Source organism: Bos mutus, chromosome 10, assembly GCF_027580195.1.
Source record: "Bos mutus isolate GX-2022 chromosome 10, NWIPB_WYAK_1.1, whole genome shotgun sequence".
Lineage (NCBI taxonomy): Eukaryota > Metazoa > Chordata > Mammalia > Artiodactyla > Bovidae > Bos > Bos mutus.
This window is the reverse complement of record NC_091626.1, coordinates 26,070,015-26,088,296: the sequence shown is the minus strand read 5'-3', so window position 1 is coordinate 26,088,296 and position 18,282 is coordinate 26,070,015. Positions and strand designations below refer to the sequence as shown.

General features: G+C 35.7%; 1 protein-coding gene across 1 annotated transcript in view; it reads left to right on the top strand.

Annotated features, from left to right (window-relative positions):
• The window catches only part of PCNX1 (pecanex 1), a 184,123-nt gene that overhangs the window by 124,034 nt on the left and 41,807 nt on the right, over positions 1 to 18,282 (top strand). Inside the window, 8 exon segments of the mRNA XM_070377628.1 lie at positions 956 to 1,048; positions 3,707 to 3,857; positions 5,706 to 5,847; positions 6,789 to 6,966; positions 9,393 to 9,501; positions 10,559 to 10,688; positions 13,855 to 13,913; positions 16,069 to 16,284. Coding sequence (XP_070233729.1) covers positions 956 to 1,048; positions 3,707 to 3,857; positions 5,706 to 5,847; positions 6,789 to 6,966; positions 9,393 to 9,501; positions 10,559 to 10,688; positions 13,855 to 13,913; positions 16,069 to 16,284 — 1,078 coding nt within the window.

The window sequence follows — 18,282 nt, the reverse complement described above, 5'->3', positions numbered from 1 at the left end:
ACTCCTGGGTGTTCATTGGAAGGACTGATGCTGAAGCTGAAACTCCCAATAGTTTGGCCACCTGATGCAAAGAGTTGACTCATTGGAAAAGACCCTAATGCTGGGAAGGATTGGGGGCAGGAGGAGAAGGGGATGACAGAGGATGAGATGGCTGGATGGCATCACCGACTTGATGGATATGGGTTTGGGTAGACTTTGGGAGTTGGTGATGGACAGGGAGGCCTGGTGTGCTGCAGTTCGTGGGGTTGCAAAGAGTTGGGCACGACTGAGCTACTGAACTTAACTGACATTCACTGAACTTGAGCTGTTCACATAGTTTAAAAAATAGAAAACTTTAGAAAACTATAAAATTGCCTCAAGATATAATTTAAGCAATTTCTCCTAACTTTAGTTTTCATGTTAGCAAAGGACATTTCTTATTAACTGTAGTAGGGTATTTCTGAATCTAGCTTAAAAGCATAAATCTGTGGTGATGATGACCATAGACATAAAGAAGTTTTTGGTTTTTACTGTAACTCCCAAAAGAATCAAAATTTATTAAGTAAAATAGGACATGTACATGCAATTTCAACATTTCAGAAAGCCAGTGAAAATATAACTGTTATCCAAAATGATATACCCTATAGAAAAACTTAAGGATCTCATTTCTTTTTCCCATGTAAAACTTACAGACGAATGAGGGAAAACCTTCATTCTAAAAGATTTTGTTATGATATATTTACTGTGTGTGGAAATAGTTAAGCTTGTTTAATTTCCTTAAACAATCCTTGGTACAGCATCGAACCAGGATAGGAGGTAAATAAAACTTATGGTAGTTAATTATTATGTGTAAGAAATACCTGGAAGTGCTACAGAATAGGATCAGTGAAAATTTATTTCTTAAACTTGGCCACTTGGGAGGAAAGATGTTGTTTAAATTTTTGTGTGATGCTTGATAAATTATTTTGTTCCACAGAGTGAGCGTCTACAGTCTGACCTAGTAGTGTGCATTGTAATCGGTGTGCTGTATTTTGCTATTCATGTAAGCACAGTGTTCACAGTATTGCAGGTAAGGAATCATTTTGTTCTTTTCACTGGGGGAAGATAACTGTTTGGATTCACTTCTGACTTGATCATAATGCTAAAATATATGACTTTGTTTGGTTTTAACAACAAATAACTTATTTTTCTCATGGTTTCTCATGGGTCATGACTCTGAGAGTTGCTTAGATGATCTCAGCTCAGTGTGTTATCCTAGTCATATGCAACTGTAGTCATCTGAGGCTGTGAGTAGGCCTCACTTCCTTGCTGACTGTTGGCTAGATAGCTTAGTTCCTCTCCGTGTGGTCCTCACCATGGGCTGCCGAAGTGTCCTCACTAGCTTCTTTGCCCCAAGGCTGGTGATCCTAGAGAGAGAAGGCCCAAGACCGGTGTCCCGATCTTTTATAACTGTTGTGGATGTGGCGTACCACCACGTCTTCCTTATCCATAGCTCACCCTGGGCAACCTGCTATAGTGCGGGAGAGGAATACAGGCAGGCATAAACATCAGGAAGGGAGGATCATGGGAACTGTTCTGGACTGACTTCTACAGTCTGCCTGCTTTCCTCCGTGACTGACATCCTTGTAAACTCCCCAGAGTCTCGTTCTGTTACAGCTGGAAGTCCAGAACCTCGTCCTGTAAATCGGGCCCGGGTGTGGGTGGTGCTCCCCAGATGGTGGTCCTGCAGGCCTGTGGCTGCCCTCCTCGGTGCTCTTCATTCTCTCGTGCAGACCCGCGTTTCTACATGTCGGCCGTTTGCCTGTTGTGCCCCTGCGCATAGTTTTCTTCATGTTTTTGTGCTTAGGGTACGTTGCATCTGTGGTCTAGTTTTCACCAGCTTTAGACAATTTTGGTCATTATTACTTTAAATGTTTTTTCCCTTTTTCTTCTGCTGTCCCTCCACCCACTCCCACTCGTGGACTCCAGTTACATAATCTTTGGCCTCTTGAATTGGTCCCACAGTTCACTTTTTTTTTTAATTCTGTTTTTCCCTCTGCATGTTTAATTGTGAATAGTTTCTATTGCTTTGTTATTAAGTTCACTAATCTTTTCTTCTGTAATGTTTAATCTACAGTTAATGCCATCCAGTGTATTTTTTAATCTCAGAATTAACAAGTTTCATCTTTCAAAGTTGGTTTCAGGTCTTTTTTATATCTCTCATGCCTCTGTTTACTTTTTTGAACTTAATGTAATTCCCTTCTATCTCTCTTAATGTCCATGTCTCATAATCCTAACTTCTGTGTTACTTATGGGTTGGTTTTGATTAACTGATTTTTTTTCCCCCATGAATCATAGTTTCCTGATTCCTTGCGTGCATGGTTGTTTTTGATTGGATGTCAAGCATTATGTTTTGCCTTGTGGGTACTGGATATTTTTTTATTTCTAGAAATATTCTTGAACTTTGTTTTTGGCCCTAAGTTCCTTGTAAACAGTTTGATCCTCTCAAATCTAACTTTTAAGATTGCTTAATTGGGACAGGGCTAGTCAGTCTAGGGCTAATATTCTGCCTACCTTTGAAGGCAACACCCTTTGGAATACTCTGCCTAGTGCTCTGGGAGTGTTGCATTTTTCCAGTCTGGCTTGGGAGAACAGGCACAGTAGTGCCTGCTGTGTGAGTTTGGCATGGTTCTTTCTCTGGCCACACATGGTCTGTTCCCACACATGTGTGGCTCATTCCCCTGAATACTCGAGCTAGACCCTTTGCAGATCTTCCTCCATGCATTTCTCTGTCCATGCAGTTTTCTGTTTAGAAAACTGTTTACTCTGATGAGCTCTAGTTGCCTTGCTATGCCCAGCCTCTAAGTTCCATTTCCTCCACTCAGGAGGTTGCAGGCTTACATGGGTTCCCCTCCCTGCAGTACAGTCTGAAAATTCTCTAAGGGCAGTAAGCTGGAGCAGGCCTGACACTGACCTCATCTGCTCTCTTTCTCTCAGGGTTCACTGTTTATTTCCTTATGTCTAATACATTGCAAAACATTGGTTCATGCATTTTATTGTATTTCATGTGGAATAAAGTAAGTCTCTATTATTCCATTTGCCTGTAAACAAAGGTTGTATTATTTAATTTTAACATTTTTGCTTGTTTTCTTCTTTTCCAATTTGATCCATTAACTCCTGAGTACCTTGCAAACTGAGTGAGATCCTGTGAGTCTTCAGGGGTCAGATGCAGGCCTCTTTAGTTTCTAAATAATTAGTTTGAATATTTGAAGTGATGGTACTTTGTTTTTTTTGTAAATTTAGTCATACACAAGAACTCTCTTCCAAACTACATAAAGACACAACAAAATAATACTATTTTAAGTTTGGGCCTGCTCTTCAAATTTACAGTTATATTTAGCTAATGTCTTTTATCTCTGTTAGTAAAAATTTAATACATTGCTCTGCTAGTCACGTAGAACATTACTAGAGTAGGAAGTGGTACACCTCAGGCCATACTCTAGTTACATTGGCAGTGTGAGACACCAAAGTAGTTAACACATTTTAAAATATCTGTATTACATGACCAGCCACTAACTTTTATAGCTGTTTTAATCAGAAAATTACATAATATGGAAATGTTAACTGTAGACAAATGTTTAGTTCTCAGATGCTGTAAGTGACTAAAATTGAACTGACAAATTAGAAGTTCTTCTTTGAGTCATTTTCAAAATCACTTGTAATTTTTTCAACTTTATCCTTGCCTTAGCCTGCGCTCAAATATGTGTTGTACGGTCTGGTCGGCTTCGTGGGTTTTGTAACCCATTACGTGCTGCCTCAAGTTAGGAAGCAGCTGCCGTGGCACTGCTTCTCTCACCCTCTGCTCAAGACGGTGGAGTATAATCAGTATGAAGTTCGAAGTAAGTGGTTCATTAACACTTTTCCTTTCAGTACTGTGGATTTTTTCTTTTACTTAGTGGACAGGCAGACAGTTAAATAAGTTTCATCAGGTAACACTTTGGTTTGTGTTTCTCAGCTCTTTGTCAGACCTTTTGCAGGATGCTTTCATTTCATTTGAAGTCTAATTGTCAGTGCTAACTTTCCACAGGATAAGACCTTGCTCTTTCCTCCTCTAAATTGTCCATCACAGACCTCTCATTGATTAATCCTTTGGGTATGTCTATGACTTCTCTTTCCAGCCCCACCTTTACCCTCAGTTCTTCCTTGCCATTTGCAGGCAACTCAATCCCCTGTAAGACTTCCATCTGACATATTTTTAACTCAGATCATAAAAGGAATAGGTTTCTGTTTCCACTAATGACACTGTGTCCTACCAGAGAGAGTTTTAAAAGTTGATCAAGAGAAAAGAGGTGGAAAGCACTTGTAATTGCTTTTTCTCATTCAGATAATTTAGGATAGAATATAAAATGACTAAAAAGAAGTAGAAGGCCGGTCCATTCGACAAGTGTTTTACTTGTTGCTATAAACCTTTACTTTCCATTATAAGTTATCAGTCTGGTTCATTGGCTCCATAACCTATAATGGCCTCTAATGTACTATACTTCCTCATTTTAGAGAAATAATAAAAGTTAATATCTGTGTCATCATTGTTATATGCCATTGATTAAACAAGCCAGTGTTTAATGAATTAATATGGAGAGTGAATTTCTCAATTGTTCGGAGATAACTTCTGTAAAAAACTCGAAAGTGTTTGAAAGATTTCCATACCAAACTTGACTTTGCAATCTCAAAGCAAATTTCCCGAGCTTTTTAGCAGAATTGCTTAAGTCGTCATGGTACTGTGATCTTGAACATTGTTTTGATCCTGGAGAGATAATTAACCAAACAATAATGTGTAGATTGCAATAAAATGACACAAGACTAAAAGAATCTGTACTGGTCCGTTCTTACTGTAAGGAAAATAACTCATAGTGATGTAAATATTTTTTATGGTTAATTATTGATTGCTTTCATATGTAAATGTTAGCAAGTACATCTGGTTTGTTTTAAAGAACAGTTTTCATTAAAGTTAACCATTGATCTTATAGTTTGTTTTCATCTTAACAACATTTAGTCCAAATTTTTTTCAATTTTGAAAAAACATTTTTCACTTAATAAGAGTGTTAGGCATTAGCAAAGTTGATTTTAACAGCTATAAAGAAAAATACCCATTAGAAAACTTCTTAAAGGCAGTTGACATTATTTTCAGATAGTTGGAGAACCTTATTTTAAATCTTTCAGTTTATCCTGGACACTTTCCCCAGTGACGTTAAATGTTCAAGTATTGGGAAAATGTTGCTGGTAATGAAAATGACACTTAATGAAGTGTGTGAATCCAAAACATACCATACTTTCAAAGCTCTTCTGATTTATATATTAAAGGTGTATGTGTGAGTGTAAGGATTTTTAAAACAGTTTAATGGATCATTTATTTCTTTTGGGTGAAAGGAACAGTTATCTTCAATAACCTTTTCTCCAAATGTTATAAGTGTAAATAAGAGAAAGTTATGGTTAAAAACTGAGGTTTCAAGAAGTAAAGCTTAAAATGAAATTCAGCTCATCTAAATTTAACATCTGAGTTGGAAAATTGAAATGTGGCTCAGAATTCATAAAATTGACAAATGACTGATGTATTGGATTTTTTGCATTGTTAATAGTAGAGCTGAATTTGAGTAGGAAGATTTTCCTTTCTTATGACATTGACAGACTGTTTTATGCATTAAAATGCATGTATACATGGTCTTCTTAACTTAATATTGCCTTGTTAGATGCAGCTACTGTGATGTGGTTTGAAAAACTTCATGTGTGGCTTCTTTTTGTGGAGAAGAATATCATCTATCCTTTGATTGTTCTCAATGAACTTAGTAGCAGTGCAGAGACAATTGCAAGTCCAAAAAAACTGGATACAGAGTAAGTATGATATTCCTCTTATCTAAGTTTGACTGGTGAGAACTGTCATAGCACTCTCTTCTCTTAGGTTATTGATCAAATATTGAATAATCATTGTCTCTTTGGTGCAAAGTACTGTGTGAAAAATTGAGGTGAAATTCAGTCTTTGAGTTCCCTTTTCTGAACATCTGTTTCTGCTCTAGACATATTACTACTCCAGGCATCTTATTGTCAACCTATATTTTATGAGATGACATTTATTAAATAAGGTTCATTTTACTGTTAGATGGTAAGTTTTGGAGATGATTATTTTTGTATACTATGTGAGTCAGACCATTTAGGTGGTCACTTGCCTATACAGTCATCCTGTAGGCCTACTAGGTACATGTTGTTGGGTAAGCATTAATATGATTTTTTTCCAGCATTGTTTCATGTTCATTTTTATTGGGCTATAGTTGCTTTATAATGTTGTGTTAGTTTCTTGCTGTACAGCAAAATGAATCAGTCATACATATACATATATTGACTCTCTTTTAGATTTCCTTCCTATTTAGGTCACAACAGAGCTTTGAGTAGAGTTCCTTGTGCTGCATACTACACCCTCATTAATTACCTATTTTATACATAGTAGTATATATATTTCATTATTAATATGTTTTTATGTGCTAAATGCTATTAATGTTAAAGCAGTAGGAATACTGAGAACCTGGAGAACCAAATGTCAAAATTGCAATATTGTCACTTATTTGTGTGTGTGTGTGGGTTTTTTGTTACTTATTTTTTAAGCATGCTTATTTATATAAAGGATCAGAATCATGACACATTATTAAAAAGGAATATTTGAAGTTTAAATTTGATATAATATTCTGAGCTTAGTAAATGAAATGGTAATTTTTCTGAAGTTCATAATTATCTAGAGTTTTCAGTTATTACTTGATTAACGTTCTTTCTCTGTACTGTAGATTAGGTGCTTTAATGATCACCATTGCTGGTCTGAAGTTGCTGCGGTCCTCTTTTAGCAGTCCTACCTATCAGTATGTCACAGTCATCTTTACTGTGCTCTTTTTCAAAATCGACTATGAAGCTTTTTCAGAGACCATGCTCTTGGATCTCTTCTTCATGTCTATACTCTTCAACAAGGTAATATCTGAAGAAAACATTCTTGTCTGTAAAAAGTGTCTCCCTAAGTGGTATGCCATTTAGTGAGGATTATGCTTGCATTTCATTTGTTTCATTATCTTTTAAGTAATATCTTTCTTTGGTCAACCAGTTATTTAGAATTAGAATCCCTAAACAATACCAGTCAACTGTGACCCATAGAAGATACATTTCTTGCTATAGGTAGGAAGGTGAAATTAAATATATGGGAAAATTAAAGGAACTCTAATAAGTATATATTTTTGAATACATGGGATCTTCCAAAAGGGGGTGTGATTTTGGAGTTTAGAAATAGACATGGTAACAATTGAACTGAGCTGTGGGCAGAGGAAATAACCTGATGCTGAGTGAAAATGGTAGAGACTGAGAGCAACGAACCCATGTGGGAACGATCAGACACTAGTTTATTTGCAGAATACTCTGAAGTTTACAGAATGCTTCTAAGATTTGTTTTCCACCCATCAGATAGGTGCTTTTAGTCCTACAGATGAGATGGTAAAACCTGCATCTTCTGCCTCCAAGAATCTTTTTGCTAAACCGTACTGCCTTTCTGAATGACCAGTTGTGCAGATTATTTGAAATTAAATAGAGTTTAGATTTTGTTTTAACACTGACCACATACAAAGGACTTTGACATATATTATCCCATTTGATAGGTAACAGAGAGCTGAAGCGTATGAGCAGCTACAAAACACAATGAAAGCCCAGTTTTAGAAAAGTTAGCCTGGTCAGCCACATTTGGGATGAATTGGGGAAGAGAGAACCTAAAGGTATGGAGAACAGCTTAAGAGATTGTGATAGTAATTTAGATTTGATAGAGATCTGGCCTAGCATGGGGACAGTGCAAATGAAAACCATTAATTGAGCAAGGTTTCAGTAGTAGTCAGTTTCTAGATACTGTACTATAGATCATGCTAAATAGCTTCTAAAATATTGCAGTATCATATTTGCTCAATTACTAATTCATTTACATTTATATCACTTATTTCCTCTTTTAGTGAGCATGTTTAACCAAAGGAGGAAGCCAGAAAGTTAGTTTGAATTAAAAAAGCATGTGATTCCTCACAAACTTAATATTTAGATTGGAAATTGTATTGAATCTTCTTATACTGGTTGGAAAAAAGTGAAAGTTGCAGTAAAGTATAAACTAAACAATCCCTGAAATAGTCACTACACTTAACTCACATTAGTTTGCATTTTCTTAATACTTTCATTTGTGAGGCAGATTATTTTTGAGAGCAGAGCATGTTCCAGAACTATTCTAGATGCTTAGGCTACGTTGGTTAACAAAACAGAGAAAGGGTAAGGAGTTTGCATTTTATATGGCTACTTCATAGAACTTAATAGTCATACTAAGTAGTATTGAATATTTATTTTAAGATACCATTGTAAGATATACCATCAATTTAATAGTATTTCAAGAAAACAATTACTCTGAATATGAAAATGGTTTCACCAGCCACTTTCCATGTCCTTTTTCTTTAATATTACAGTCAGATTTGAGTACAGTCTGTATTTAGAGATGGAGGAGTGTTCTGAGTCACTGTTTTTAAGCAGTTGTAATGGTTTCTGATAAGTCTTCCCGTCATCCTGATCGCATTAGTGCAGAGGATTGTCAGCACAATTTTGAGTCATGGCAGAGAATGCAGGGGTTCATCTGCATTTTCTGATTGGTTGAGGTTGTGATTTCTTTTTTAACTTAGAAATTAAACAAGTTCATTTGTAAATCAGCTAAATAATTTAAATTTGAGGTGTTTGGTGCCTGAATCATGGCATTGAGTAAGTCAGAACCTCTTGCTTTTGAGATTCTGTGATCTGTTCTAAGAATGGGCTCTTGTGTTGCCTAGCATGCAGAGGCAACCTTAGGCAAAGGCAATAATTGTGTTTCAGTGTTGAAGACATATTCAACAGCAAAACAGATCCTAATTTAAATAAGATGGAAATGTACATTATGTTTCCATTGGCAGTAATAGTTCTGATTATGAACAGATGCCTGATACACACTAATAAAATTCTTAGGCAAATAGGCAGTGACAACTGTATTACATCTTATCCCCTTCCTGGCTGCTTTCAAATTCCTTTTGACATTGCCTTTAAAACATGCTCAGTTCCCAAAGCACCAAAATTTGAGGGAAATGTATTAGAATAAAAATACGTATTTATTGCGTAAGTTTTACAGACATCTATATTTCCTACCTTTTTTTTTTTGTTTGTAGTTGTAATATAACCAGTAGAGAGCATAGAATAAAAAATAATAATAATCCATAAGTCAGTTAACCGTCTTTACTTAAAAACATGTGTGGTGTTTTGGCAGGGTCATTTCATTTCAAAATCATTTTAGAAGTTTTTCATTTTCTATTTTAAAAGTCTGATAAAAACCTTTTTGCTGTTTTTTTTTCCTCCTACAGCTTTGGGAACTCCTTTATAAGTTGCAGTTTGTGTATACTTATATTGCCCCATGGCAGATTACTTGGGGTTCTGCTTTCCATGCTTTCGCTCAGCCTTTTGCAGTGCCCCGTATCCTTCTAATAAAAATTTTATAAGAAAGGGCAGTCATATCCTTGATGAGAATGTTGGTTTGTAGGCATAACTTTTCCCAGGCATAGAATATAGGGTACATGCATGCGTGCTAAGTCACTTCAGTCATGTCTGACTCATTGTGACTCTATGGACTGTAGCTCACCATGCTCCTCCGTCCAAGGGATTCTCTAGGCAAGAACATTGGAGTGGGTTGCCATGCCCTCCTCCAGGGGATCTTCCCTACCCAGGGATCAGATCCATGTCTCTTACGTCTCCTGCATTAACAGGCAGGTTCTTTACCACTAGAGCCACCTGGGAAGCCCAGAATATAGGTTACTGTATGATAAATTATCAGAAACTCATAATCCTTTGAACCCACACCTGTACCGATTTTGATTGTTTACTTTGTATTAATGTTTGTGGTCCACAGATCATCTGAGCATGAGGACAGTATTAAAGTTTAATAATTAAGTGATGCTGATTAAAAATTTTATGTTTAATATATGTGAGTATTAAAATCTACGAATTTTCAATACATATAAAATATGTTTAAAGATACATATAAATGAATGAGGGTTCAAAACATTTTCCATAATGATAGGATTATAATTAAACTTTTATGTTCAAAATTTTATGTTCTCATCTTAAATGTACATTCTAAGTAAGCATAAAAGTTAATGACCATGTATGTGTTGATATGCACACTTTCTGTATCTTTAAATTTTAGTTTTTATCGTCTAGAAGTTTAAAACCAAGCATGGTTTGGGTATATCTACCCAAGTGGTACATGGAATTTTACCAAACACACGTTAGCAAATATTTATTTGGCTCCTTTCACAGCATCATGCTGGGCTGTACATTCCTGGCTATGTCTTTTTACTTCTACCCCTCATACTGCCCACTGTATGAAGGGACACTTTCTTCTGTATTCCTCTGATGAACCTCATCTTTCTAACTGCTGTAACTGTGGTATGTTTATGAGAGAGGTGAATGTGTGCATGTGTGTGTGTAATAACCAGATAAATGTTAAGATCCTTAACCAGTTTTCCCATAGATTCAGCCATGTTGTTTGTTCAGGCTGCCGTGTCAGCCTTCTTTTCTACTCCACTGAACCCCTTTTTGGGAAGTGCAATATTCATCACATCATATGTTCGGCCTGTGAAATTCTGGGAGAGAGACTATAAGTGAGTAAAGACAAATCTTTGAAAGCCAATTTTTATCTTTTTTTTTTTTCTAGGAAAAGCTATTGACAACATTATTGTAAATTTTTCTTGGTTAATCAGTTTTTGTATTGAAATATTTGAAATTTTATGAATACTCTTAAAGTTCCAAAATTGTATAAAATTGGAAGAATCAATTTTCTTTTTTTTTTCTCCTAAGATTTTAAAACATAGTTCTAGTTACATATATTCATTTTCTGTTTGCTTTTAATGTTATTTCTTAGAATTGTTTCACATTATTCTTACTCTGAAACTTTATGCTACACAATGTTACTTCATTATAGCAGTCATAATTAGTTATCTCGTAGTTTTCTAAGAAAGGTGTTTTTAGAGCTAAACGTTTTCTAGATTATTTGTAGTTTTTCATGAGGACAGACTTTTAAATGACCATCTTTGTACATAAAGTGTTTTCTGCATTGAAGCTTAGTTCCTTAGATGAGATGTTTAATATGATGCCTAGAAACTATCTTCGTATATAATCTTTGCAAATTTTTTTTCTTTTTTAATATATGAAAATATCTAAAGGAGAAATACTGAATCATGGAGCTTAAACTTTATAAAGACTTATGATATATATTAATGTATTGATTCAGAAAGAGTTTGTACAAATGTATAACTTAGCTGGCCAGCTCCATGACTGCATTTCTCTCCACACTGTCACACATTGGCACATATAATAGGTGAAAATGGTAATCTTGACTTTTGAACAATGAGCTAGCTTATAGGTGTGAAACTTCTTCTCTGGTCTTTTACCTAAAACCACACATAATGTTTCCCTTTTTGGTGAATTTCAGTGTTTATTTATGTCTTTGTTTTCTTTTGGGCCAACTTAACTTTAGTTCAGAATAACTTCCGTGGCAGCAGTTATTAAACTTTTTTGATCTCAGAACCCCTTCACATAAAATCTTAAAATTATTGAAGTCTCCAAAGAGTTCTTGTTGCAGATATTTTATCTACTACACCCCTCAGTGGTGGCTCAGTGGTAAAGAAGCTGCCTGCCCGTGCAGGAGACGAGATGTGGATTCGATCCCTGGGTCAGGAAGATCCCCTGGAGGAGGGCATGGCAGTCCACTCCAGTATTCTTGCCATGGACAGAGGAGCCTGGCAGGCTACATACTGTCCATGGAGTCGCAAAGAGTCAGACATGATTGAAGCAACTTAGCACACACATACACGCACAGATACTGTACAACGTGCTGCGTGTGCTGTGCTTAGTCAGTCATGTCTGACTCTTTGCAACCCTTTAGACTGTAGCCAGCCAGTCTCCTCCATCCATGCGATTTTTCAAGCAAGAATACTGCAGTGGATTGCCATTTCCTTCTCCTGAGGATCTTCTTGACCCAGGGATTGAACCCATGTCTTCTGTGTTTCCTGCATTGCAGGCTAAGTCCTTACCCACTGAGCCATCAGGGAAGCCCAGTACAAATCAAAACTCAGAATTTTAAATGTTTATTAATATAAAGATAACAATAAACTCATTACATGTTAATATAAATGACATTTTTCTAATGAAGAATAACTATTTCCCATTCCACACCAAAAAAATCAGAAGAATGTCATTGTTTTCTTAGTTTTGTAAATCTCTTTAATGTCTGGCTTAATAAAAGACAGCTGGATTCTCTTACTTGCTTCTGCATTCAATCTGTTGTTGCAATATGTTGTTCTGGTTCAAGTATATAGAGTAAATCTGGCCCCATACAGACATATAGTTTGAAAAGAAAGTATTTTAATATCTTTTTAGATAATTGTGGGTATTCTTCTTTGATCCTTTGACAAATGGTAGTTTCCTAATGATTAGTGGAAATGTGGAATCTAAAACTATATCAGTGAATTTTGGGAACTGTATTACATCAAAAGTCACTGATATGTCTTATAGTGTGAATGGATCTTTTACCCATGCATATGCTTATAACATCTTTATTTATCATTTGGAAAATACTAGTTCAGTAAGTAATGTATTTATTCCAGATTTTGACCTATTTCATTATACAATATTATATATATGTATATTTATATCACCACCAATCTCAAAAGTACTGAAGTATTGGGAAGCTATCAAGCACATAGTGGTAAATGAAAGTTTTCTAAAATTCTAATATTTACTTGAAATCTTAAATTTTTATTATTGGCAACAGGTATAATTATCAGTTATTTTCCTTGAAATGTCAGACTCTCTTTCTTCACTTGAGAAATGTCTGTCAGATACTCAAGTCTGAATAGTCATAGTTTATTCAAGTGAAAATGGTGATCCATGGGGAAAAAAGCTAGTGCAGTCTGCAAGTCACATAGCTGCTCAAGTGCTTTCTGTTCAGATAGTCATCCTATTTCAGAATGCAGCAGAAATGCTTTATGTGTATCGTGTGTGTATTGTATCACACACGATATTAAAAGGACCTGTACTGAGGGACTGCAGTTTAATAAAATTAATGTTTTTGTTGCTTCATTAAGGACATTTTTAAGGGAAACTGAATTTTTATTTGTTTTTTCTTGTGCATAGGTAGCAGTGAAAAATAGTACAGTTTGGTGCCACTGCCTTGATTCATGTTAAAGCATCAGCAGTCTTATCCACCATTGTTTTTGCACCATCAGCGCAGTTGTCAACACAGTGGGGAAAAAAACAAAGCAAATACCAGTTCAGTACTATTATGAAAATGGTTTTGATTTGGAAAACTCCCTGAAAAGATCTTGAGTCTCATGCTCCAGGTTCTGGGGACCACATTTTGGAAACCACTATTTTAATGAACATTGTCCCATGGACATTAATATTTCCTTTACAAGGAATGTTTCATGCACTGAGTATTTTTAGGAACTGTACAGTATACATTTTTTCAACCTAATCAAAATTTTTTACATTAAAATCATCACTGTATTTCTATACACTGTTCAGTTAAAAATCAGCTAAGAAAAAAATATGTGTTTATATATGATAGAGGCAGAAGAGTAAAAAATAAATCCTTACCCTAAAATTGTTCTATTGGAGAACTTTATCAATATGTTACTAAACAGATTTTTCTCATTTTCATAAAGTAATATTTATTGCATCTGTATTGTATAGTTTTCTCACTTTTAATTATTAGGCTTCTTTAATATAAAAAAGCATACTAAAGATGTTTTGTTTTGCCCTTTTCAGCACAAAACGAGTGGATCATTCAAATACCAGATTAGCGTCCCAGCTTGATAGAAATCCAGGTAATAGCCCTATTTTTGAGTAAAGAAGCAAGTCTAAGGAATTTGTTATATTTGTACTTCACCGTCAACTTGCTGGGAATCCTCTGTGGCATCCAGAGGTCATTTTTTTATTAACTAAATATCCTTTGCTTTGTTTTACTTCAGCAAAGTACATGTGAACTAGAGTATCTAAAATTTATATACTCATCTTTTATAAAATGCATTTTAAGAATGCTGATAAGCATAAAAACTGCCATTCAAAGGTTTTTCTTACATAGGTTAAAAAAGTAGAGCACGGTGAAAGTAAAACTGCTGAGGGGTATTGAAGAGTATGCAGTCTGAACTTTACTTATTAATATGTTTGCTTCTCTGCCTCCCCAGATGTTTAGATAAGTGTTAATGTAATTTCATTTAGCTTATTGTATACAGAGAGGTCCTCTATAGGAGCCAAATAGCCACTCAAGGTAAGACTTCATTGGGTGAGATTTTGCTGGTCTCATTACATGACTGAGCGACTGAACAGACAGATCATTACCATTATCTAAACTTTGGGCCTGTGGGCCTACCTATTACCTATATTCTGGCACAGAAAGAGTGAGTCTCATTGTCCCAGCCATAAAAGATTAATGTATCAACTGGAGTATCAGTGTATTAATCTACTAAAAGAAATATGGCTCCCCATAGACTGGAATATTTGTTTTCATTGACTCACAGATTACTCAAGTACTCTGCTTGAGAAACTAAATTATAGTAATCAGATTGATTCATAATTATAAAATTGGATTAAGGAAGACTACTTATTTGATATTAATGACTGTTTATCATGTTCTGGTGGGTGAAACAGCTGTCTCAACTCCGATATGTCCTTGGAAGGGGCTTGGAATGTTGCCTTCCTGCGTATCACAGAGACCAATGTCTGGAAGTAATATGCACACTTTCATAATGAGCAGACAGAGCATCAGATATAACTGTTTTATTGAAGCTTGAGCCTAAGCTTTCCTTTTATTTTGTTATTTAGTTAAGCTGAGTTTAAAATAAGCATTTAGCTTAGTATATATTGCCATTCTTTAGTTCTATACTTTGGGCACCCATTTATAGATTATTGCTTTGGATGCACTACTTTTGAAGACAGTCATTTATTGGGTGATGTTTTATCATAATTTTTTTTCTTAAAGGATGACTAATGAATTTTTCTGATTCCTTGTTGCTGTTACTATATATATGGTTTATTTCTGTTAAACTAATATTAGACATCTCAATATACAGTTGTTTTTTGTTTTGTTTTTAAGTGACCAGCTTTTTGTTTTGGACTGTCTTGTTTGTCCAAATCTCATATCACTGATGGGAGGCCATCTATGGGGTCGCTCAGAGTCGGACACAACTGAAGCGACTTAGCAGCCTCAGCAGCATATTACTTAACTACCTTCTTTTACCATTGTTGGGCTTCCCTGAAAGCTCAGTTGGCTAAGAATTCGCCTGCATTGCAGGAGACCTGGGTTCGATCCCTGGATTGGGAAGATCCCCTGGAGAAGGGATAGGCTACCCACTCCAGTATTCTTGGGCTTCCCTTGTGGCTCAGCTGATAAAGAATCCGCCTGCCATGTGGGAGACCTGGGTTCGATCCCTGGGTTTGGAAGATCCCCTGGAGAAGGGAAAGGCTACCCACTCTAGTACTCTGGCCTAGAGAATTCCATGGGTTGCAGAGTTGGACACGACTGAGAAACTTTCATTTTATCAAAATAGTTTGATAAAAGTTAGTTTATCAAAATGAAACTTTTTATCTTGTTGTGGTTTTAAATTGCTTTTATCTTTTTCATTTCTCTTACATGGTTTTAATTATAAAGTTAACTGAGCAATGATAGAAAAGATCATGGTCTGCTAAAGAGGCGGAAATGACCTTAGATCTTATCTAAGATCTTATCTAATCCAATTCTTGCATTTTATGAATGGGAACCAGAGATTTAGAGAGGTTATGTGACTTCTAACTCTGAGAAATTTTCCCATTGTCCTTTGTTTCATTTTTCTGTAGAAAGTCTAAGGATATCTAAATATTGTCCTCCTTGTTAAATATAGATATAACCCTAACTGGAAATTAGTTTTAATACTTTTAATAATCTTATTTGTAGATATAAAGGGGACTTAAAATAATTTAACATTTTTTAATCCCTTCTTATAGGATCAGATGACAACAATCTGAATTCCATCTTTTATGAGCATTTAACCCGATCCCTACAACACAGTCTATGTGGTGACTTGCTCCTAGGACGGTGGGGAAACTATAGTACTGGGGACTGTTTCATTCTCGCCTCTGACTACCTCAATGCGTTAGTCCACCTTATAGAGATTGGAAATGGGCTGGTGACTTTCCAGCTGCGAGGACTTGAATTCAGAGGTAAGGTATTAACCTTTAATTTCTATAACGTACTCCTGTGACATCTAAGTTTTATGTGTTTACATCTCCAATAGAAAGTTAAAAGATCTTTAGCCTTTGGAATTGTGGAAGGAGAAAAGCTATTAAAGAGTAATTACTAGTTTTTTTCCAAATTTCACATTCAGAGAAGAACAATTTTTTGCAATATGCTCGGTATGTAAAGGTAGTATCTATAGTGTATAATACACTTGTTTTCCTGGTGATAGTGAATTTCTGTTCTGTGCTTGCCCTCTTGTTTGTCTCTCTGTGATTAGCGCATACATTCATTAGAGGCAGAGATTAGCTGAGTTACTTTCATGTGGTTGCCATGCCATTGTCTGCAACAGTTTTTTTTAATTGAGATGAAGTTCACATAACATCAATTTTAAAGTGAACAAATCAGTGGCATTTAAGTGCATTCATGATATTGCACAACCACCACCTCTGTCTAGTTCCAAAGCATTTTCATCATCCCCAAATAAAACCTCACATCCATTAAGCAGTGATTCCCTCTTCCCCCGCCAGCCCTCAACAAATTTGTATACTGACAAATGAAGCTATTTTTACACAGAAAATTGTGCATTCAGAAACATATGAGCTTGATGTTATCAACTGCTATAAAGTGAATGTCTTGTAGGCAGAAATGAAAACTTATTTCATAGGAATTGAAGGAGTCCTATTAGTGCACATGTATCCAACCTAGGGAATATTGGGACTGGAAAGTTCTTAGAGAAAGCATTCAAGCAGTGTTTTGATCTATTCTAAGAAGTACCATAGGTGTTTTTAACTTGAAACAGGAAATAAAGCATTTGTCAAAGCATTTGTCTAAATAGAGGATCAAATCAGACCTGTACCCTATAGCTTTATTTTTGCCATAGTATTGAATCAGAAAGTTTGCACCTTTTTCATGTAATATCTTTGTTAATAAGCAAGTGCTTTTCTAAAGTTACTGCATTCATCAGAAATTAAGATTTTACTTGTGTAACTCTGAGGGTAGTAAATGTTAATGTTTGCTATTTATTTGTAATCCATTCTCTCTCTCTTTTTCAAAATGTCCTATTGTCTTATGATTTGTTCCTGACTCTCCATCAGAAGCTCAGAACCTTAATTCTGTCTCTTCTAGGATCTTAACCCACTGCTGTTCAAATTCAATGCAATTGGTCTCATCCAAAAGTTGGCACCCCCTCACCACTGTAGATACCACTGCTGTAACTTCACTTTCTTCTTAAATTGCTGGCACCTGAAGATTTCACCTTTGCTTTTTTAACTTTTTCTTTAACAAATATTTTGTGGGGAGGCTATTTTATCCAGCATTTCTGTGTGTGTGAATTGGAAAGGAGTCCTTCTTACTGCTCATTCCATCAGATTGGTCAGAAATGCTCCAAATCAAAAATCGATACAAAATTTCACTCTCCCAACCTTACTCTCTGGTACCAAATAGATTCAAATAAAATTTTGGATAAATCTTTTCCATCCAAACTCTCATTAAGAACAACTCAAATCATTTTGGGAATGCAGTACTCGTTAACTTTCTGAAAGTGAAAATGTTAGTCATTCAGTCATGTCCAACTCTTTGCAACCCCCTGAAATATAGCCTGCCAGGTTCCTCTTTCCATCAAATTCTCCAGGCCAAAGTACTGAAGTGAGTAGCCATTCCCTTCTCCAGGGGATCTTCCTGACCCAGGGATCAAACCCAGATCTCCCACATGACAGGCAGATTCTTTACCATCTGAGCCACCAGGGAAGCCCGTGTTATCTTCGGAACTCATGTTGAGTTTCAATAGCAAGAGGCCCCTGTAATTCTTCATTCAGCCATAGTGATTCTTTTTCTTACGGCAAATTCAGTTACGTCCTTTCCGTGGTTAAAATTTTCAGTGGTTTTTCACTGGTGAAAGAAATCAAAGAGGACACTAATAGATGGAGAAATATACCATGTTCATGGATTGGAAGAATCAATATAGTGAAAATGATTATACTACC